Below are 23,473 nucleotides of genomic sequence, written 5' to 3'. Positions count from 1 at the left end.
TGGGCTTCATTAATCAATGAGCCCACTGGGCCTTTAACCATTAGCACCCAGGGACTGGTTCACCTGTCAAGATTACAGGGACAAAGCTGCTCCAGTAGGACTGAATCTCCCGCCCTGATAGCAAGAGCCAACAGGCACAGCTGTAATTCCCAGCAGTCTTTTCATCCACTCGAAATATTTCATAAGGCCTCATCCGTGTACGGTACAGCTCCTTGGACATCTGGTTGTGTTGTTCCTTGTAGAATATGTAACGTGACACATTGAGCCCTCCAGGAACTGAACAGGTCAAGGTAACCTTTTCTCCTTGGAGATATACAGGGTGCAGGGGAGACACAGAAAGGATCGCAGCTGCTGGAATTTCTGAAGATCAGAAGGAAGAAGGGGGGGGAAGAGGGAGAAGAATCTAATCAGGGAACGGGTATAAAAGATTGGGCTCAGCCTCAACCAATTTGGTCTCGCTCCTTGAGGGAGTATGCATGTGTACCAGCCTGGAGAACTGATTATTGGTCCTGGGGGTGACATCTCATATATCTTGGGGACCCAGATATGCACTCAGCTGTGGCGAAGGTGTCAGCTTCAACCAGCCGAAGGGATGTGTGAGGTTTCTTTTGTTTATTATTCTTTCTGCATCCATTTATCATCTCTGTGTAGTCAATAAAGTGTTAAACTAATCCATTTGTGACTTTGTTTCACTTTGGCAATCCTTGAATCTGGTCTGGCTGTGACCTGACAGAATCAAGGCCCCTAAATTAATACACACCTAAACACATATGCACATTCATTGCATAAAACAGCACACACAGCCTCAGTCTCTCCAGAAACAGCATCAGACCTACCACTCAGACTGTCCTGATGATGTCACCCATGTGTAAATTGGACATAGGCAGAGCCAATCCATGGAGGCTGAGCCATGCGCACATGCATCACATCCCGAAATGCACAGAAGACAGGGAACAAACAAGCACTTATTCCCAGGCTGTCATAGCCCAGGATTGAGAGCAAGATATGTCAGATAAATTTGTTGGGAGGGGGGGTTTCAATGCATTTTCATAGGCTCAGCACCCTGGACATTGTTTCAGTTCCCACTGCAGCACCCAGCTTGATCTGCAGCAGTCAGGTCAGTTTGTGGATTTTCTGGGAAATTTTGCCTGGATGGGTGTGGGAGGGGAGAGAAGGTCCTGCAATGTGCACGAAGTTTTGAGCCATTTGTGCAAATTATGGCCGAATGTGCAAACATTATGTAAATTGAATTTGCATGTTTGGCGCAAATTTGTAATTTTCAGAATTCGAGCATAATTTGCACACATTGCTCAGAAATTTGCACAAATCACAGGACCTTACCAAAAAAAAATGCACAAAAAGGTCCCAGAGTTTCAGAAACAGCCAGCAGCTTGGCTCCCAGATGCACAGTGAGTCATACATGCCACAGAACTACGTTGAGCCAAAAAAGAACCAAATTTCCTAGCAATGGACATCCCTACTGACTGCCTTCTGAGACTGAAGTTTCCAGTGACAGCAACTCTGAGGAGCAATCAGAACCAGTCACCAGGCAACCCCAGTAGGGCCTTCCAACTCAGATTGCCTGCCCTTTCCACTGGATCCCCAGGAGTTGCTCTTGCCCTCTGATTCTGAGGAGTGGAACTTTGTGTCATGAACAAGGACCCAGAACTCTAACCCCCAGAGGGTCCTGAATCTTTGGCCTCTGAGGAGACTCCAGAGTTAACGGTTCAGGGAGACAGCTTAGCCACAGAGAGGTGTCAGGAGTAGGGATGGACGAAAGTCCCTTACCTGTTCTCAAAGCTTGCTTCGCGGTGGGGGGGAAGTGCTTCGGTTCTCCCCCTGAAGTTCAGGCGAGGGGGGGGGAGGCGCCCTGCCTTGCCCGGACGAAATTCAGGCTGGGGGGGAGGCGCCCCATCCCTCGCTGGAGAAATTCAGGCTGGGTAGAAGCGCCCCGTCTACCCAGCCGCGAAAAAAAAAGTAAACACACACACACAAACGCACCCGTGATAGGCTACGTAACGATTTACGTAGCCTATTACGGCTAGATTTCCAAAGTCAGCCGTGATAGGCTACGTAAATCGTCATGTAGCCTATCACGGGTGACTTTGAAAAAAAAAGAAAAAAGCGCGTACGCAAATGGCGGTGCCCATAGGGCGCCGCCATTTGCATTCCTTATTTGGTCCCTGTAGTCTACGTAAAGATTTACGTAGACTACGGCGAAAATAAGGGCAACGCAAATAGCCCTTATTAAAGATAGATAAATAGCCCTTAAATAGCCTTTAAATAGCCCTTTACTATAAGGGCTACGTAGTCTATCTTTACGTAGACTAGACGTGCCAAAATAAGGACTGCAAATGGCGGCGCCCATGGGCTGCCGCCATTTGCGTACGCGCTTTTTTTTTTTTCCCCAAGTCACCTGTGATAGGCTATGTGACGATTTACATAGCCTATCACGGCTGACTTTGGAAATCTAGCCGTGATAGGCTACGTAAATTGTTACGTAGCCTATCACGGGGGTGTTGTTGTTTTTTTACTTTACTTTTTTTTTTTTGCAATGGTGGCGGCGGTAGCCCGTCGGGAGACCAGCCACTGCCCCCGCCCCGAACGAAACGCCGCCGAACTGCCACCGGGACCCGCCGCCGAGAGGGACATTCGGCCACGGTAAGTCCCATCCCGGGGTGTGTGGGGGGCCGGCAAAGAATTTCCCCACCAATTTCGGGGGGCCGAATGCATTGGCACTCACCCCTGTGAAGTTTCGGGGAGAAATTCTCGGCCATCCCTAGTCAGGAGGCAGTTGACCAGAAAGACACCGGACTGAAGCCATGATGACACTAGCACACCCCAGCCACTCCCACGTTGTCACAGCCTGAGTCTACTGGAAGAGGCCAGGCTTCCTTAACAAAACAAGCCTCAGTCAGTATGCAGATGGGGACAGCCAGCCTCAAGGCTCGCCCTCTCATATGTAAGCATAAGTCCTGTTCTGGTCCTTGTCAAATCAAGATACTGACAACCTAGTTGAGCTTCCAGCCCCGGGAACCAATAAGAGGTTTTGGTGGTGGTCCTCTCCCAGCTTGACCACTGCTCAAGATATGAGGCATAGTGGAGCCCTGCAATCCAAGATACATCACAGACCATCATCAGAACCCGCAGTCTGAAATGGCACACTTTAGTGTGTAGGGAGGCACTGGGGAGCATTCCCAAAATAATGCCATACTCATCAGACCCTCATTGTGCACACCTGCAAAGAAGCCAGTCACTATGGGGAAAGGCGCTGGCTCTTTAAAAACCAGAGGTTGGGAGAGTCAGGACAAATCAAAGGAAGGACTTCTTCACACCAGGCATAGTCAAACTCTGGAATTCCAGAGGTTCTAGAGGAAGAGGAGGAGAAGGAGCAGAAGGAGAAAGAAAAATCCAGTCAGTCATGGAATACCTTCATGAAATTCCAATTAATATACCCTCAACTCCGCACAGAACTGAAATCTCCAGAATTTCTTGTGAGAAAGCCATGACAATCAAGCTGGTGTCAGTTTAAATTTTGAGAGTATGCATGTCATAGGGTCACACATTTCATAAAAAAGAATGATTCATGGAACCCTGGAGTCCCAACCCTTAGCTCCACCTCCTGTACCACATTCCCTTGCATCCTAAATAACCACCAAATTCCTTGTGTGTGTGTAATTCATTTGCAGCAAGAATGATCCTTAGCACTAAATGAGAACACAACCTGGTTACTGTTTAGAAAACAGAACTTGCTTCTTTTACTCCTTCCTCCCCAGTAATAGCAAGCATTTTTTTTCTTTTGATTTTCAATGATTTGTGGAGACTGGCAAAGTATTTTCTTCCTGTTGTTCATATTCCATCAATTGACTATAGGAATTTATTTTATAGAAATAGATCCTCTCTCTCCTTCAGTCTTCATTTAAAGCAGCATTTAAACCAGCATTTTCTCATGTTCTTATCCTTTTTTTCAATTAGCTGCAGACAAAATTACAATGGCAGATCCACACAGCATGTAATATAATACTCAGCAGTATCCACTTCTCTCCTTCACCATACTCAAGATCCTCATATGATATTCACTTCACTAAAACTCTTATGTTGTTAACTCATGTTGATGTAAGGAGACAATGAGTTAACAACTTTGTGATAAGTTGTCTGAACCAGTGGGGGATGTTGGATAAAAGGGAACTTGTTTTCTTCCTTGCTATTTTCTAGCAATATGGATGTCCATCACTGGACATTTCGGTTGTTGTATTTTTCTTAAATTGCCATTTACTCAAATTGCAGCCACAATTTACATAATTTACACAAATTCCGGCTGCAATTTGCTTAATTTGCACAAATTGCGGCCATAAGATGCTTAATTTGTCCAAATTGCAAAATTAAGCATATCATGGCCAAAATTTGTGCAAACTAATCAAATTACTGCCAACAATTTGCACAGATTAAGCAAATTTTGGCTGAAGTTCATGTAAATTAAGCAAAGTGCAGCTGAAATTTGCTTAAATTATGCACATTGCAGCTGCAATTTGAGTGTTTGTTTACTTCTACTTCAAAAAGGCCTCTGACAAGGTCCCTCACTAAAGACTCTTGAGCAAACTTAGCAGTCATGGAATGAGAGGAGGCATCCTCGAATAGACCAGTAATTAGTTAAAGAACAGAAAGCAGGAGAAGGAATGAATGGTAAATTCTTCCAATGTAGGGATGATGCAGGGACTTGACTAGGTCTGGGAGGGCCCCTCTGGTTGCTCCTCGACTCCCCCCCCCCCCGCTTGCCCACTCTGAAACCAGCTTGGCTCCTTACTGGACCCATCCGCTCACTCATGTCTGGCAACTGCCTGTCCTCTTTTCAAGCCGCCATCCTTTACGCAAGAGGCCTCTAATGCTGTGGAAATGGCCCTTTACAGCCACTGTTGTGTGCAACAGTAAATATATGGAAATATAGAGCCCCATCTTGTGTAAAAGATGGCAGCTCGCATGAAGGAGGGGTCAGTTGTGGTGTGTTCCCAGAGAGCTCTCCGAGCCCTCCAGGGGTTCATGCAGCCTGGCTCACACAGGCGAATGGCAGCGGCGTCTGATTGAGCACCCAGATTCCCAATGGAGAGACGTAAACAGTGGGGTCCCACAGTGATCGATGCTTTTCACCTCGTTCATAAATGAACTGGAAGTAGGAGTCAGCAGGAAAGTGGCCAAGTTTGCTGATGACGCTAAATTAGGGATAAGGGATGGCAATGAGGTCTGAAAGTTTATCTACGAATGGGGATAATGGGCATCCCAATGGCAAATGTGGTTCAATGTAGACAAGTGTAAAGTAAAAGCTGACGGGATCTGAGCAAGCAGTGACTGATCAAGAAAGAGATCCTAGGGTTGTGAAGGACTGCTTGATGAAAATGTTGACCAAGTGTGAAAAAGGCAAAGTCCATGTTAGGCATAATTAGAAAAGGGACTGAGAATAAATCTGGCGAGATCATACCGCCCCTATACAAATCTAAGGTGTGGCCACACTTGGAATACTGTGTCCAGTTCTGGTCACCACACCTAAAAAAATGATATTGTAGAGCTGGAAAAGGTGCAGAAAAAGACAGCTCAAATGATCCAGGGGCTGGAGCATCTCGCCTATGAGAGAAGCATAGAACAGCTGGGATTGTTTAGCTTAGAAAAAAGGTGCGTACAGGGAGGCATGATAGACATGTACAATGTTGTACATGTTGTGGAGAAAGTGGATAGGGAGACACTTTTCTCCCTCTCTCATAATACTAGAACCCAGCAGGGTGATCCCATGAAGCTGATGGGTGGGAGATTCAAGACAGATAAAAGGAAGGGCTTCTTCACACAGTGCAGAGTTAAATTATGGAATTCACTTCCACAATAAGTAGTGATGGCCTCCAATTTGAATGACTTTAAAAGGGGTTTGAAGAATTCATGGAGGATAAGGCTACCGATGTCTACTAGTCCTGATGGCTATGTGCTACCTCCAGTATCAGAGGCAGTATGCCGATGTATACCAGTTGCTGGGGAACATGGGTGGGAGAGCGCTGTTGCACTCCTGTCCTGCTTGTGCGTTTCCCACATGCAGCTGGTTGGCCCCGGTTTGAACAGATGGCTGGACTAGTCAGTTGGTCTGATCCAGCATGGCTCTTCTTACATCCGTATGTCCTTAATTGGGGGCTGGAGTGGGAGGAAGAGGGATGGAAGAGGAGGGGGCAGGACAGGCGTGAGCAAGCAGCAGGCCCCTCTCAGCACAGACTCCCACTGAACAGCGAACTGGGGCACTGTCCTGATGAGCTCCTGCCGCCTGAGTGTCTGCTGGCTGAGTTTCGAAAACAAAAAGCCAGACCCACACGGAGGCGCTCTGATAATGCTGGTGTGGTTTGTTGATAACTACTGTGCTCTAAGTTTTGCATGCGTGGGGTATGTGTTTGAGATGGGTCTGTGGCCAGGAAGTCAAGGGCTTGGAGGGCAGCCACAGCACCCAAGGATGCCACCAAAGATAATGTCCTTCCTTGCCAATTTTGTTACCTTGTTGTGGTGCTGGAGCTGGAGCACCTCAATGATGCCGTAAGCTAAACCGTGAAGGGACACCCAAGATGGGAAGGTCATGGCAGGGAGGTCAGACTAAATACGATCCCTAGGGAAGGTAACGGCAACCCACCCCAGTATTCTTGCCATGAAAACTAAATGGATCAGTACAACCAGAGATATTTTGGTATACCATCGGAAGATGGGACTCCCAGGTCGGAAGATGGTCAAAATGCTACTGGGGAGGAACAGAGGATAAGTTCAACTAGCCCCAGATGTGATGACGCAGCTAGCTCAAAGCCGAAAGGATGGCTAGCAGCCGATGGTGCTGGTAGTGAACGACGAATCCGATGTTCTAAAGATCAACACGCCATAGGAACCTGGAATGTAAGATCTATGAGCCAGGGCAAATTGGATGTGGTTATTGGGGAGATGTCAAGATTAAATATAGACATTTTGGGTGTCAGTGAACTGAAATGGACTGGAATGGGCCACTTCACATCAGATGATCACCAGATCTACTACTGTGGACAAGAGGACCACAGAAAAAATGGAGTAGCCTTCATAATTAATAATAAAGTGGCTAAAGCAGTGCTTGGATACAATCCAAAAAACGATAGAATGATCTCAATTCAAATTCAGGGTAAGCGATTTAACATCACAAGGTCATCCCATGAAGCTGAATGATGGGAGATTTGTTGTTGTTGTTGTTCAGTCGTTCAGTCATGTCCGACTCTTCGTGACCCCATGGACCATAGCACGCCAGGCCTTCCTGTCCTGCACGCTCTCCCGGAGTCTGCTCAAGTCCATATTCATTGCATCAGTGATGCTATCTAGCCATCTCATCCTCTGCTGTCCCCTTCTCCTTTTGCCTTCAATCTTTCCCAGCATCAGGGTCCTTTCCAGTGAGTTTTCTCTTTGCATTGGTTGTTGTTGTTGTTCTTCAGTCGTTCAGTCGTGTCCGACTCTTTGTGACCCCATGGACCATAGCACGCCAGGCCTTCCTGTCCTGCGCTCTCTCCCGGAGCGTGCTCGAGTTCATATTCATTGCATCGGTGATGCTATCTAGACATCTCATCCTCTGCCCTCCCCTTCTCCTTTTGCCTTCAGTCTTTCCCAGCATCAGGGTCTTTTCCAGAGAGTTTTCTCTTTGCATTAGGTGGCCAAAATATTTCAGCTTCAGCTTCAGTATCTGTCCTTCCAATGAGCACTCAGGGTTGATTTCCTTGAGGATGGACTGATTGGACCTCCTTGCAGTCCAGGGGACTCGTAAGAGTCTTCTCCAGCACCACAGTTCGAAAGCATCAATTCTTCAGCGCTCAGCCTTCCTTATAGTCCAGCTCTCACAGCCATACATTGCTACTGGGAAAACCATAGCCATGATAGGCTGCGTAAATCGTTACGTATCACGGGGGGGGGGGTAACTTTCGTAGTTTGCGGCTAGGGAGACGGGGCGCTTCTCCCTGGCCTGAATTTCAGCCGGGTGAGGCAGGGCGCCTCCCCCCCCCGGCCTGAATTTTGGATGGGCGAGGCAGGGCGGCTCCCCCCCCAGCCTGGATTTCGGAGGGAGAAGCGAAGCACCTCCCCCCCACCGCGAAGCAACGCTGCGAAAAGGTAAGTGACTTTCGTACATCCCTATTCAGGGGGAGAGGGCGTTTCGGAGCCGCCCGATCTAATGCCCCAGTGATTGCGGCATTCCAGCCACCCACCAGGGTCTCGACCGAGTGGCCGTTGGCGTGCCCCAGAGAATCCCCAAGCGTGTTCAGGAATCCATTTGGATCCATAAGACGCCTGGGGCGGACCATTTTAATGGGTCCTCCACCCCTGCGGAGGGGTTGTGGAACCGAGAAGTCCAACGTCACCAGATAGTGATCTGACCATGACAAGGGGGGGGTATACCCCCGACTTCCAGATCACTCCCCGCTTCTCCAGAAACAAACACAAGGTCTAGTGCATGACCGGCTACATGGGTGGGCCCAGTTAGAATATGGTGCAGCTCCCAGCAGGCCATGGTCTCCATGAAGTCCCGAGGTGCTCCTGTGAGGATGGCCTCCGAATGTACGTTGAAGTCCCCCAACACCAAGAAGTTAGAGGACTGCACACGCACATCAGAGACCACCTCAAGCATCTCGGCCAGGGAGTCAGTAGTGCAGCGGGGTGGACAGTACACAAGCAGAATCCCCAGACTGCCCTTCAGGCCCAACCTCCAGTACATGCACTCAGCAACCTTGGTCTCCCGGAGAGGGGGTCTGGTGAAGACCAAGGACTCTTGGTAGGTAACAGCCACTCCCCCTCCCCGATCCCCAGCCCTTGGCTGCTGTCTGTGCATACGAAAATCTGGCTGGACACATGGCTGCAAGGGTTGGAGCAGCAGCCTCGGCCAGCCAGGTCTCCGTAATACATGCCAGGTCTGCACCCTCATCCAGGATCATGTCATGGATGAGGGAGGTTTTCTGAGTAACAGACCTGGCATTGCAGAGCAGCAAACGAAGGCCAGAAGATGGGGTCACGCCTCCCCCAGCCATCCTTTGGCTCTGGACAGGCCCGGAGCAGGGGACAGATACTACACATCTCTCCCTTGTTCCCCTTATCTGGCATGGCCTGCCCCTAGCGCTCCGCCAGCGCCTGCCGCCCAGCCTCGGTATGTTCTGGCCCCCAACACTCCCCCCACTGTCTCCATCAGGTGGACACATGCCCCCCCGCTCCTGCCTATCAGGCAGGCTACCCACCCCTAAAACCACAACAAAATCCCCCAGACAAAAAAAACACACAAAAAAATTAAAAATCCCCTTAAAAATAATGCCAGGCAGGAGTCCACAGGGAAGGCCTGGTGGTGGTGGTGGTGGTGGTGGTGGTGGCGGCTGCAGCAGTGGTGGCGGCAGCAGAAGCAGCACAGCAGCAGCAGCAGCAGGCCCAGCAGCAGCAGGCACGCCTCTTGAACCACCCGTAATGGCTGCACTCCACCTTTCTAACAGGAACTATATTTGTTTTCCCTGGAGCTATGCACCGCCAATACAATGCTGTTTGCTTCTGAAGTACCTGTGTTTGCTTCTCTCTGTAGAACTTGCCTTGCATCAATTAGACGCTGAAACTACACAGCTGTAACTTCCTAAACAAAGAGAACTCCAACAACACACTCACCTCTCACAGCTATGGAAATGCTGTTGCTTTGCAGGGACTGGATTTCCTCCTCTTCTGGTAACAAGATCCAATATGTGCAGCTGTACTCCCCAGCCGCATCTTCACCCACACGGAATCTTTCATAGGGGCCCCTCGTTCTATGGGGCAGCTGTTCGGGGGCCTGACCTTGTCGTTTTTTGTAGAACATGTATCTTGTCACTTCCTGGCCCTCTGGAGTTGAACAGTTCAGTGTAACCTCTTCTCCTTGGGTGTAAAAGGGATATTTGGGATTCAGGGAAAATCTAGCAGGTGGCGGAGACTCTGACGGAAGAAGAAGAGGGGGAGAAAACAATGCAATCAGTCAGGAAATAAACTCATGTAAGTTCAGTCAATATTCCCTCAACCCATCACAGAACTGAAATCTCCAAAATTTTCTGTGAAGAAGCCATGACAATCACATTGGTTTAGGTTTCCATTTTGATTTTAGACATGCCATTGAATCACGCTTGTCATAAAACTGAACTAAGCATTGATCCCTGGAACCCCAGCTCTCAGCTCCACCTGCTGTACCACATTTGGCTTTTAGAACCCACCGATTTCTGGCTCACAAACTTTCCACACTTTGGCAACATGCAGCTGAGGCCAGCCTTTTGCATGTGAGAGATGCCATCAAGAATGATCCTTACCAGTGAATGAGAACACAACCTGGTTACTGTCTGGAGAATCAAACTTGCTTTTTGAATGCTTCCTGTACTCTTTCCTCCCCAGAAATAGCAACTAAATGTTTCCTTTGATTCCCAACAGTAATTTCTTTCTAGAGAAAACGGCACTGGAATTCTTGGATTATATAGTACTTCCTCGGGAGTAAATGGTGATTAAATTGTGATGAAGAGCATATATATAATAGAAGAAAAGGTGCAGGAACTCAGTTCCAGTGAGTTACACCAGAAAAAAGCACTGATTTCAGATGATTTGTGGAGACCTCCAAAGAATTTTCTCCCTGCTGTTCATATAAGTTCAATTGACAATATGCCTTGTTTTTATAGAAAAAGAACCACTCTCCCTTCCACTCTTCTGGCAGGGAGCATTTCAACCAGATCCATTCTCCCTGGCCCAATTTGCTGTATGGAAAGCACAAAGTCAGCCAGGGGGCTGGTAGAGATCAAACCCTCTGGGGACCTGAGAAAGAAAAAGCAATACCATTTAGTCCCTTCCCTCTGATCTCCCCCAGAACCAAATTTTTACTCATCTCTTTCTCTTTTTCCTTCAGAACTCAAGTATTTTCGCCTTAGCACCAGAACTAGCTGTTTGTAGTTTCCAGTTCTCGTTAGGGATGTCAGAGAATTCCACCACAGATCTTGGTGAGTTTCTTCTTGCAACCACTCTTTGATGTAGACGGAAACTCTCAGGCTTGGCTTCTTTGGCTTCCCCCAAAATCCGTGGCAGGATGAAGCCCCCTGCCCCCCCAGCCTGTGAAAGGCGCATGAAACGGAGCACCTACCTGCTGCCGTTTGCGCTGCTTTGTGAATGTTGGCTGCGTCTGCGGCTGCCATTCGCTTCTTCATTATAGCCGTGATAGGCTACATAAATACTTATGTAGGCTATCACGGCTAATGCAGGGATGCCATTTGCATCCCTGCGGAGGCTGTGATAGGCTACGTAAGTATTTACATAGCCTATTACAGCAAAAAAAAAAAAAAAGGAATGCAAATGGCAGTGGCTATGGCGGCCACCATTTGCGTTCCTTTTTTTTTTTTCTCGTGATAGGCTACGTAAATATTTACGCAGCCTATCACAGCAAAATACAGGGACGCAAATGGCAGCAGCTATGGCAGCTACCATTTGCATCCCTGTGCAGGCTGCCCAGCGGCTGAATGTCTGGCTGCGGGCAGCCCCAGCAGGTGGCTTCGCGGAGTCGCCGCAGAGCGGAGCCGGCCAGGGAGAATTTCGGGGGGAGGGACGGAGCGCCTCCCCCCCACCGCGAATGTCACCCTTCGAAAAGGTAAGTGACTTTCATACATCCCTAGTTCTAGTGTCAGAGAGGTGCAGGGAGATAACACCAATATTCTGGGTTATTATCCAGCGTGAGGAATTATCAGTAATAAGAGGAGGGAGGCCTCACTGGGGATTTGGGGGTTTGGGGTCCCCCTGACATGTTTAGTTAATGGTCCAGTGTCATCTCTGAACTCCAGTTTCTCCCCACTTCTCATTGTCTCTGTTCTCTCTCTTTTATAGGGGTGGACGAAAGTCACTTACCTGTCCTCGAAGGACGTTCGCGGTAGGGGGGAGGCGCTTCGCTGGTCCCCCTGCGAAATTCAGGCCGGGGGGGGGCTTCCCGCCTCGCCCCAGCCGAAATTCAGGCCGGGGAGGAGGCTTCCCTCCTCGCCCGGCCGCGAACGCGAAAGTTAAAAAAAAAAAAAAAAAGCCCCCTGATAGGCTACGTGACGATTCACGTAGCCTACCACGGCTAGATCTGCAAAGTCAGCTGTGATAGGCTACGTGAATCGTCTCGTAGCCTATCACGGGTGACTTAAAAAAAAAAAAAAACGTGTACGCTAATGGCGGCCCCCATAGGGAGCCGCCATTCGCGTTCCTTATTTAGTCGCCCCCATAGGGAGCCGCCATTCGCGTTCCTTATTTAGTCGCTGTAGTCTACGTAAATGTTTACATAGACTACGGCGAAAATAAGGGCAACGCAAATAGCGTTGCCCTTATTTTCGCCGTAGTCTACATAAATCTTTACGTAGACTACAGCGACCAAATAAGGAAGGGGAATGGCGGCTCCCTATGGGGCCGCCATTATCCGTACACACTTTTTTTTTTTTTAAGTCACCCGTGATAGGCTACGTGACGATTCACGTAGCCTATCACGGCTGACTTTGCAAATCTAGCCGTGATAGGCTACATGAATCGTCACGTAGCCTATCAGGGGGTGTTTTTTTTTTCTTTCATTGTAATGGCGGCGGCGGCAGCCGGTCAAAAGACCGGCTGCCGCTCCCGCCTCGCTCGAACACCCGCCGAACCGCCGGCCGGACCAGCCACCGGGAGGGACATTCGGTGAAGGTAAGTCCTGTCCCGGGGGGGGGGGGGGGCGGGGGGGTTCGGAGGATTTCTCCCCGAAACTTGTTCGGGGGGCCAAACACGTTGGCGCTCAGCCCCCCGAAGTTTCGGGGAGAAATTCTCCGCCAACCCTACTCTTTTATGTTTCCTCGAGACTAGGAAAATGTGCATCTTTGAAAGAGTGAAGTAAACAGCTTAGAATTGCTTGGCTCATCTTTCATGGATTATTCTTATTCTTATTCTTAATTACGTTTCTATACCACCCCATAGCCAAAGCTCTCCCATATATCTTTTCAGCCCCAGGCGAAGACCTTTTTATTTTCCCAGCATTTTAAAATTTTAACTAAAATTCTAAATTTTAACTAGAATTTTAACTAAAATAGAGAGCTTCGGCTATTGGGCGGTATAGAAATGAAATAAATAAATAAATAAATAAATAAATAAAATTAACATTCTAGTCTTTAACTTTGCTGTTTCAGATCTGTTACTGTATTTTAAATCTCTGCATTGCTGCTACGTTTTCTCCTGGTTGTATTTTTATACTGTAGTTTTAAGCTTTTATATTATATATTGTTTTTATGCTGTACTTTATGGTTTTAATTTTTGTCAACTACCCAGAGAGCTTCAGCTATTGGGTGGTGTAGAAATGTAATGAATGAATGAATAAATAAATACATCCACTCTGATAAAAGAATAGACCCCTACTCTGAAATTCACTCATGATGCCAGGACTTTGGGACAAATGTCCAGACACCCACTCAACACAATGGTCATGAGAACCCCAAACCAACTGTGTCCATTCCTGGGCAGGGGTTTCTGAACCACTGAGATCCACGCATACTTAACCTCGATACAGGGCTTCTGTAATGCTCTGAATATGGGGCTGCCCTTTGGGCTGCTTCAGAAGAAGCAGCTAGTGTGGAATGATGCAAGGAGGCTGTTGAATGGAGTACCTGTGCTGAAAGAGCTGCACTGGCTTCCAGTTTTCTACTGAGCCAGGTTCACAGTATTCTTATTGACATATAAATCCCTAACCAACTTATCTCAAATATCATCTGCCCCTGTACAGACCCATTCAACCGATGCATTCTTCAGGGGAGGCTTTGCTGTCTGTGCCACACCCTGCAGAGTCTCATCTGGAAGCATCACAGCAACAGGCCTTCTCTGTGGTGGCACCCTCACTCTTAGATGACCTCCCCTCTGTGATACGTCAGGCAATGACACTCATGTGCTTTCAACGGCTACTTGTTTACCCTGTGTGTGTTTGCGTGTGAGTCACACATACACACACACAGCTGCAACGAAGCAGAAGATACTGTCAGGGTGGAAACTGAGCCCATAGAACCCCAGAGCAGTTGATTCTGAGGAGGATCAGCAATCCGTGGGAGAGGAGCCCGCTCATCCCTCACAAGGACAGCAGCTGGCAGAGATTCCTCCCGCCAGCATTCCTGAGATAGATAGTGATCCTAGCAGTGAGAAAGTGCGGGAACGAGGCTTGCTAGACGCTTGATGCAGATGCAAAGAGCGCCGAGCAATGGAGGGCGTGGAAAGGAGGCGTAGCGCCCGTTTGGTGCGCAAGCAACGGCCGCCTCCCGTGGACCCAAGGGAAAGAGGGAGGATCTCTCCCTAGTCCATAAGTTCAGGGTCTTCAAGTGACTCTCCTTCAAACGGGGATCAACTGCCTACTCGGAGCATAGGCTACTCTGCTGTTCCTTGCTTAGTCGCTGGTGATTAGCATCTGAAAGAGTCATTAAGTTGTAAAAGGATTAAAGCCTTGAAAAGAATCCTTTCATCTGTGTCTTGAGTTGGCTATTGGAGTCTACTGAAAGAGGCTGCCAGGGCGCTCCTGACAGATACTTCCTCACAGATCAACATTTTCCAGTCACCTTTCCTCAAGGAAAAGAAAGAGGGAACAAGCCAAAATCTGGGAAAGACAGAGGGGGGACATGGATAGTAACAGCAACCCCTCCACCTGCCTTCACTATCATGGCTTCACATATGCACCTATACATGAAAAAAAGAAAAGAAAAGAATGCAAGTCTTCCAGTCATCCAACCCCCACATAAGAAGTGAGGAAGCCGAAACAAGGAAGGCACATCTGAAGCACGCACAAATACTTTCCCCATCTACCACTCTCCCCTGCTGGTGCATCTGTTGTTTTGCGTACAATACATCTGTAAGTCATTATAGTGACACAAGACATATGGTGAAATTTGGACTCAGCCCTTGTCTCTGTTCAGTGAAAGATAGATACACTCCTACTTGCTGGTAAGATCCCATACCTGGAAAAAAAAATGATAGTGCCTCCCAGCCACCCCTCCCCCCCAAAAATAAAATGTGGGTATGCCAAATTTCATCCCATTTTTATATACATTGTAGATACATTATATAACTTCTTACATAAAAGTGCATCTATACATACGAATTTGCCTGTGAAAATTATATGCAGATTAGTGTGCCCCTTTGACCTCTTTTTTGTTGGTGCAAATCCTCTTTTTTGACCATGTGTACTTGAGCACACTCTGGGAGAGAGCGGAGGACAGGAAGGCCTGGCGTGCTATGGTCCATGGGATCACGAAGAGTCGGACGCGACTGAACCACTGAACAGCAACAACAACCTTACCTGGCTGCCCTCAAGTTCCTCCCCTCCTCTCTCTATAACAATCTGTCAGAAAGTTTACAACGAAAGAAGAGTCATGCTGGATCAGACCAAAGGCCTGCTTCCTGGATGATCCTGTTTTCAGGAACGGGAAGCCCACAAGCAGGACATGACTGCAAGAGCACCCGCTGTCTCATGTTCTCCCCCAGCTAGGATTCAGAGGCCTACTGCCAAAGATACTGGAGGCAATAGGCATTCATCATAACTAGAAGTCATTACAGCCGTAGCCTCCATTACTTTGGTGGCAATCACTACATTTTATTTTTCACTGGGTTGCCTTCTAATCAGTCAAATTGCTACAATCTTGCATCTGTGAAATCATAGAATTTTCCTAAAATTATCCCAGCTTCTAGCTTCATGAAATGAGAGTTTTAGGATTTATGTCCACATGTTGGGGGGATTAGCACACAATCACTCCAGGAACATACTGCTGGGCATCAAATAAAAATAGCTGTAGGAAGCCATCCTGGACCCAGAAAGAATTTGTATTATTTCAATTTATTATTGTTAAATATTTGTGATTCAAGAATGGCAGAGACTGCAGTATATTCACAGTAACTCTTTTATTGTTTCCAACTTAGTGAATAGTCCTAACAAACTCACTGAGGCAAGCTTCTACTCTATGCTTCAGTCTTTCTGCTGTTTAGTTTCACTTTTCTGTGCCATACCATACAAAGTCTTGTCTCTACTTAATTAAGAGGATCCCATTGAGGATCCATTGTACTGAGGATCCCATTTCAGTACAACTTGGCTGCTGGCTACAGGGAGAAATTAATGTTCTTGTTACCTGCAATAGGCACCATCCAGGAAAGTACTGCAAATGAGACTGAAAGAGAAAAGAAGAGAGGGGCTGCTTATGAAACAATAAAAGCTCAAAAGTCTGTAACATCTGGACCAGGACAGTTTCAGCTTTCACAACCTGGCTTGCTGGTGGGAAGGAAGGAAGGAAGGAGGAAGGAAGGAAGGAAGGAAGGCAGGAAGGCAGGCAGGCAGGCAGGCAGGCAGGCAGGCAGGCAGGCAGGCCAAACAAAGAAATGAAATGATCTTTGAGAAATAGAATGAATAGTGAAACTCAAGGAGAGAGAGGGAAAGACTAGAGGAAAATTAACGTTAATAGGGTAGCCAAAAAGCATCACAAAAAGGGAGCGGGACCAAAGAAGAGAACAACTTGCATACAACTTTATTTGTGCTGATGCAAATTTAGAAAAGATTGAAATAGAAACACCGTACATCCCACCGTAGCCATAGTGTGGAAGACTGTGACAAGGGGACCAGTGTGCCTTCAAGTTCAGACTGCTGTCCAGGTGCTAGCTGGAGTTGGGCAACCGTTCTGGTGGGTCGTTACCTCTAGGCTGGAGTTGGGCAGGAGAGCCCTTCAAACAGGACGCCATCGATCCGATACAGGATGGCCCCCTGGCAGCCTTTCAAAGAGAGGACTCTAACAGAGGAGACGTGGCTGCCCTGAACATCAAGGAGAGTGAAGAGGAAGAAACTGAGGAGTGGGAGGGTTACAAGCCGAATACAAACGTTTCCACCAATTCAGAGGGGAAACAGCAATGAGACCCAGGCTGTGGACAGGAGGTGATTTTTCTGAGCCCACAGGTGTGAATCCCACCATCACAACCATTGAGCCACCCTGACCTGTCACTGGTTGCCTGACTGGACAAACAGACCTTTTGTCTGAGGCACGGTGGGGTGGGCCTGTTTGCTCTATTTTCCTCCCTCTCTGCTGCAGCTGCTCCCCGTCCTTCACAGAAGAGTGAGATTGAGCAGAGCAGAATTCAGGTAGCCTCTGGCCTATTTTATTTGTCTGTCTATCTATCTATCTATCTATCTATCTATCTATCTATCTATCTATCTAAAACATTTCTATCCCACCCTATATCATTAAGATCTCAGGGTGTTGTACAGATAAAATCAGTTTAAACAGTATGAAACAATAAATAATTTAACCACCTAAAAAGATATTAAGCCATTAAATAAGCTAATACCAGGTAAAATCTAAAACAATAAAACAGATAAAACAATGTGCTAGGGAATGCATTTAGCCCTCAAAGGCTTTGGTTAAAAGCCATGTTTTAACTTGGTGCTGAAATGAGACCAATGTCTGTGCCAGTCGGGCCTCCAAGGGGAGGGCATCCCACAATTGGGGTGCCACAGCAGAGAAGGCCCTCTCCCACATCCCACCATAGTGTATGCCTCGTACTGGTGGGACACAGAGTAGGGATGCTGGAGAAATTCGAGATGGATTAAAATGAGCTTGGATTTCTAAGAATCCAACCTGTGGAATATGCTGCGGAGCGACTCCCTCAGGCCATGCGGAGTCCATGGCCTTTCAGATGATTTATTTACTTTCCTGAAATTTACGCATATCAATCCGTAGAAAAATACATACATTTCTGCAGAGGAAATGTTGAACGGAGTAGGGGACAATACTCTAAATGTTCTGTACTGAGTTAAATTATGTAAATATTTATGTAAATACTTAGGTAAATACTTACAGAAATATTTCTGTATTTTTCTGCATGACACACACAAAAAATATTCACATCCGTCTGTGGGCGGATGACGGAATGAAAGGTGCCTGAGAATCCGCGAAACACAGACAGAGCGGATTTTTACACAGTCCGTACATCCCAAATGCAGAGAAGGGCCCCTCCAACAGATCTCAGTCCTCGGGCAGGCATATATAGGGGGAGGCGCTACCTCAAATATCGAGGTCGCAAGCCGCTTAGGGTTTTAAATGCCATCACCAAAACCTTGAATTCCGACCAGAAGTGTAGTGGCAGCCAGTGCAATTCCTTTAAAGCTGGTGTTGTATGATCTTCCTGAAATGCTCCGGTCAGCAGTCTAGCCGCTGCATTTTGCACTAGCTGCAACTTCTGAGTCGTCTTCAGGGGCAGCCCCACGTAAAGTGCATTGTAGTAGTCTAATCAGGAAGCTGCCAGTGAATGTACTACTGTGGCTAGGTTATCCCTGTCCAGGAAAGGCCATAGCTGGTGGATCAGCTGAAGCTGGCCCCAAGTACTCCGGGCCACGGGGTCCACCTGGGGCTCCAGTGACAGGGATGGATCTAGGAGTACTCCCAAGCTACGCACCTGCTCCTTCAGGGGCAGTGCAACCCCATCCAGGACAGGATGCTTACCCAGTTCCCGGACTCTTGAATCACCAATCCACAGAGCTTCTGTCTTGTCAGGATTTAGCTTCAGTTTATTGGCAGGAATTCCCGGGTCTGTCAGCAGCTTTTGACACTAATGGTATTGTCAGGGTGTACACTGAGCCCATAGAATCCCAGAATAGTTCTGATTCTGAGGAAGAGGAGTCGCTCCTGGGAGAGGAGCGCGCTCCTCTTTCCCAGGGCCCACAGCTGACGGAGATTCCTCCCACCAGCATTCCTAGCTTAGATAGCAGTCCTGGGAGTGACAGAGCGTGGGAAGCAGACTTGATGGACGTGCGTCGCCGACGCAGAGAGCAGTGCCAAATGGAGGGCGCAGAAAGGAGGCGTAGTGCCCGGTTGGCGGGCAAACCACGGCTGCGCCCAGAGGATCCGAGGGAAAAGGGAGGGACTCTCCCTAGCCCTTAAGTTCAGGGTCTGCCAGTGATTCCCTTTCAAACGGGGACCAACTGTTCCAACTTAGGGCAGAGGTACTCTGCTGCTCATATCTAGTTGCTAATAGTAGAGTTGTTAAGCTGTAAAAGAGGAATAAAGCTTTGAAAAGAATCCCTTGTCTGTATCTGGACTTGGCTACTGGATTAGACTGAGAGAGGCCTCCAAGGAGCCCTTGACAGGTATCTTCGTGGATCGGCTCTGCAGGATGGGAGTTGGGGGCACGGTGCTACAGTGGTTCCGCTCCCACCTGCAGGGCCAATTCCAGGAAGTGGTACTGGGGGATTCCTGCTCTACCCCATGGCTATGAAGCTGTGGGGTGCCACAGGAATCCCCTAGCATCACTTCCCTTTTCTCTAAAATAATAATAGTAATAGCAACAACCCTTTTCTTTGCTTGTAGGTAGTTCTGTATTTGCTTTTCTTTTGTTCTTGTGTGTCTCTGTGTGTGTGTCCCTGTGTGTGTGTGCTTGCGTTGTGGTCAAGCAAAGCAACACACATGTCCACGTTTCAAAATACAGGGGCAAAGCACTGCATCTGTTATTTAAATAATATTCCCCTGTGTGGCAAAGCAAACAAGCTGAATACGAGGCATAAATGGTATGTAGGACTCTGCAAATGTCTGTTTTGTAAAGCTTATTGGTAAGGACAATTGCAGTATTACATCATAGGTTGTGGAGAGATTTGAGAGTGTGATGACTGGGACAATGAGTTTTTCTTTGAAATGTATAAAAAACTCTGGTAGACTACTACTACTATGGATGTTCATCAGACCTCCAGATAACACCTTATGAAAGTCCTCTTATGAAAAGAACCACAGTAGTATTTGAGGAGCAAACCTGTGTGACATGAGTAGGCAATGCCTGATACCTGGCCAAAGGCATGCAATTATAAAGCAAAATTGAATTTGTGTAAGGAAATGAAAAATAGCTTGACACTTAAAGGAAGAAAATGGTCTGTACGACTTGGATAAAGCAGTTCCCTGCAGAATCCATGGGCTGGATTCATAGAAATCTGAACTCAACTGAATCTGTTGTAGATTTCTCCAGTCTGCTCCAGTGGGGAATCTGTGGTGGGGGAAGGCGATCCGTTCCTCCCCCCCCCCCGGAATCCTCCAGAGCAGTTCTGCTCTGCTCGGATTCTGGGGGCAGGGGACTGGCTTGCGGGGTGCTTACTTTCCTTCCTGCCAGCCAGAGCCGTTCGCCTCCTCCCTGTTCCTGCCAATTGCCATGTCTTTAAAAAAAAAAAATTAAAAACGGCGATCGGGAGGATATGCCCATAGACGTATACGCAAATAGAGTCATGAATCTCGCATATAAGTCTATGTGTCCATAGGCTTATACGCAAGATTCAAGGCTCTATTTTGTGTATAAGTCTATGAGCGCATCCTCCCAATTGCCTTTTTCTTTTTAAAAAAGTAATGGCAATCGTCAGGGACACGGATGAGGCGAATGGCTCTGGCTGGCAAGAAGCAGCCGAGTGCCATTCCACCTCCAGTCCTCCTGGAGCAGAGGTAAGTGGTCCCGATCCACTGTGGATTCCACAGCGGATTTCTTTGACATCCCTACCACGGGGCAGTTGCATGCAATCAATCATCTCTTAAGTCCAAGATGGCAAATTGGCAGTCCAGAGCCTGGATGCCAACTTTATCTGGCCCCCAGATTGCCAAAGTTAGTAATACTTGGGGAGAGGGGTTATTTGCACTTCAAAGAAACCTACAGCAGATTAGGGATAGTGACCGCCTCCTAATCACCACTTAAACACCTAACTTCTCTGATTATTTCTTTATGACCTTTGGTTTGCATTTCTGAGAACAGCACATTTTATCTTTGCCTAGCACAAAAACTGCTGGGCCAAACTGTCTGACCTTTGGCAGGTGGAATCCCCTCCATGGGGGCTGAGAGGTCTCCAAATTTCATGCACTTCTGTGGAAACAGTGAAAAGTTAGAGCTCTTCGGTTTGAGAGTTTTTGTTGAAAATAAAATTAACTTCACCTAGCACAAAAACTACTCAGCTAAACTAACTGAAATTTGGCAGGCGGAATTCCCTTCATGGGGGTTGATGTGTCTCCAAATTTCATGTATGTATCGTGAAAACTGAAAAAGTTACGCCTGTTTCTATTTTCCCGTGCAAGTCAATGGGGAAACGTCGTATCAGAATGATTTGGATATCTGAATCTTGCTTCAGATCTGAAGTGAAGCGGATTGGGTCCAAATCAGTCCGAAGTGAAGCAGGGCTGCCTCGGAAGGTCCAAAGCAGCATCTGAAGCAAAGTGAGGGGTCCATGCACAGCCCTACAAAAAGCTATAAAGAAGCGTCGACAAGTGGACACAGTGGATTAAGGAAATGGACATGCAGATACAGGTGTTTATCGGTATTGTTAGTATCCTTTCATTTATATGAAGACGTGGAGAGGATGCAGTGTGCAAGGTGGGAAGCTGAGAACAGAAAGAAACTTGAGAAGGAGGGTGGAACCTCCAAGGGAAGAAGGAGCCTTACCAAGGAGTGCAGAGAGATGGCTGATAGACTCCTGTTTGATACAGAAGGAGAGGCAAGTCCCCAAGCCTAAATAACCAGCCCCAGAATTAAGCTAGCACAACACCCAAAATTGGTCACTCATGGGGCAGCCGTCTTTTTCCCATACAGACTCTGGAAGGAACGTTATGTGAGTGTGCAGCTCCGTTTCCAGGGATGATCCCAGCCCCCTTTTGGAAGTGCATGGCAGGAGCGGCACATCCCAGCCTCTCGGGGGACAGAAAGGAAAGAAAGAAGAAAACAGTTTAAAAGCCACCAGAACACCACATACTGCTGTAGGTTTAAATCTGAAGAAACGATCTGCCCCTGCTGGTACACAGGGGACAACCGAAGGCAAACGGGTGCGGGGAGGTTTAGATCTCTGAAAGACTCCAGTTGCCAGCAGCAAAAAGGCTTTTCCTGTGTGGTGCAGTGGAAGACCAATCCACAGTTGGTGTAAAGCAGGCATAGAAGCACTAATGCAAAGCGTTCTGGCTCCACTGGGTCTCCTTGTGAGGTTTACATTGATCTATCTATGCCCTCCAGATGTGTTGACTACAACTCCAAGCATCCCCGGCCAGCAACTCCCTGAAGTTCAAAATGGTTTTGGATAGAGGCAGCTCCAAAGGCTATGTTTAAAAAAGACACTTCTGCTTCAGCCTCTCACCCACCACCATCAACATTCTGTCACACTGAGCTGGATCTAGAGCAGGCATGGGGAACCTCTGCCTCTGTGTGAAGCAATTTCAACGGGCCAGTTCCAGAGGACTAACCGCCCCCCCCCCAGCCCCACCTCTGGAAATACAAGACGCCACAGTCTTGCAACTCCTTAAGGGCTTCCAGATTTGTTGTGGCATGAACGTGGATGCGCTAGAACCCATTTCATCATATGGGCACTTATTCACACATCCAGATGAAGCGGGTGCTGCGGAGTGCCTATTCTACTTTCTAGTGAGGGCTAGGAAGCTCCAATTCTAGTTTCACGTTACTTGCCCACTGCCACCCCCAAATTTGGCCAAAGCTCTCAGTGGTAGTGATTTGAAAACTAACTTTTGATTGAAAATCATGCTGCATTTATTTCCTTCACATTTATTTACTGGAATATTCTCCTTTTCCTTCTGATTCAGGATCCTCCAGCAAATCATTTCATTTGCCTTAATTGTAAGACAGTCTTCTTTAGTCTCTCCCATGTAAAGTTGAGTTAATTAAACTTTACAAGTATATTCAAATCAAGTCAAGGTTTTACATTTGGAGGGGTGGGGGCTCAAGCTGTCTCTCCCCCCGCCACCTTGCAATAGCCCTGTATGCTGTTTCCCATTGTATGTCCTCCTGCCAACTTAGAGATGCCTGTAGCAAGATTTCAAACTCTGAGAACCTGCATGTGAGGTGGAAAGGAGGGCCCATGCCTTCTATTACTATCAAGGAAGACCTAAATTCATTAAAGACTACTCCATGCACTCATTAATTGGGTCCATAGTTTTCCATCAGTTCCCACCACCAGTCCCTCTTTTCTGCCTAGAGCAGGAGACTTTTCTTTCGAAAGAAAGGCAATGGAAGGCCCTTGATGAACAAACAAAGCCATCCTTTGGGGTTCCTCTCAGCTGGGGCCCTGGATGCAATGAATCTTCTGCTCCAAAGTTGCTCCCGCATTGCTGGCAAAATTCCTCTCTCTGCCTTGAGCAGTTGAATAACAAGTAAGAATCTGGCAGGGGAAGGTATACTTATCCACATGCACTGCAAAGCTTCAGCTGTTGGATATCTGCCTGTTGCAGAGCTGTGGAATGCACAAGAACTGTGCCAAATGATTAAAAAGTGACACTCCTAGCGTCTAAAACTGGCTTAAATCAATAATATTTGAGCAAGAACAGAAGCCAGCTTTAACTGCATAGGCTGATTGCTGGAGGAGGCCTTGGAGAGAGACTGAACAAAAAGAACAGAGGGGGGAAAGCAGTGAGAAATCAAAGAGGGGAAGAGATACATGGATGCTGAGTCCCCC

General features: G+C 47.5%; 1 protein-coding gene across 1 annotated transcript in view; it reads right to left on the bottom strand.

Moving 5' to 3' along the window:
• The window catches only part of LOC146343060 (uncharacterized), a 38,207-nt gene that overhangs the window by 14,563 nt on the left and 171 nt on the right, over window positions 1–23,473 (bottom strand). Inside the window, exons 2-3 of the mRNA XM_084806610.1 lie at window positions 16,146–16,184; window positions 9,661–9,960 (exon numbers count right to left, since the gene is read on the bottom strand). Coding sequence (XP_084662736.1) covers window positions 9,661–9,960; window positions 16,146–16,184 — 339 coding nt within the window. The remainder of the gene's footprint in view (window positions 1–9,660; window positions 9,961–16,145; window positions 16,185–23,473) is intronic.

Source organism: Heloderma suspectum, chromosome 6 (genome assembly GCF_057233095.1).
Source record: "Heloderma suspectum isolate Gila_16-S chromosome 6, 16-S_ref, whole genome shotgun sequence".
NCBI lineage: Eukaryota > Metazoa > Chordata > Lepidosauria > Squamata > Helodermatidae > Heloderma > Heloderma suspectum.
The sequence above is the reverse complement of the archived record's forward strand: the minus strand, read 5'-3'. Positions and strand labels throughout refer to the sequence as shown.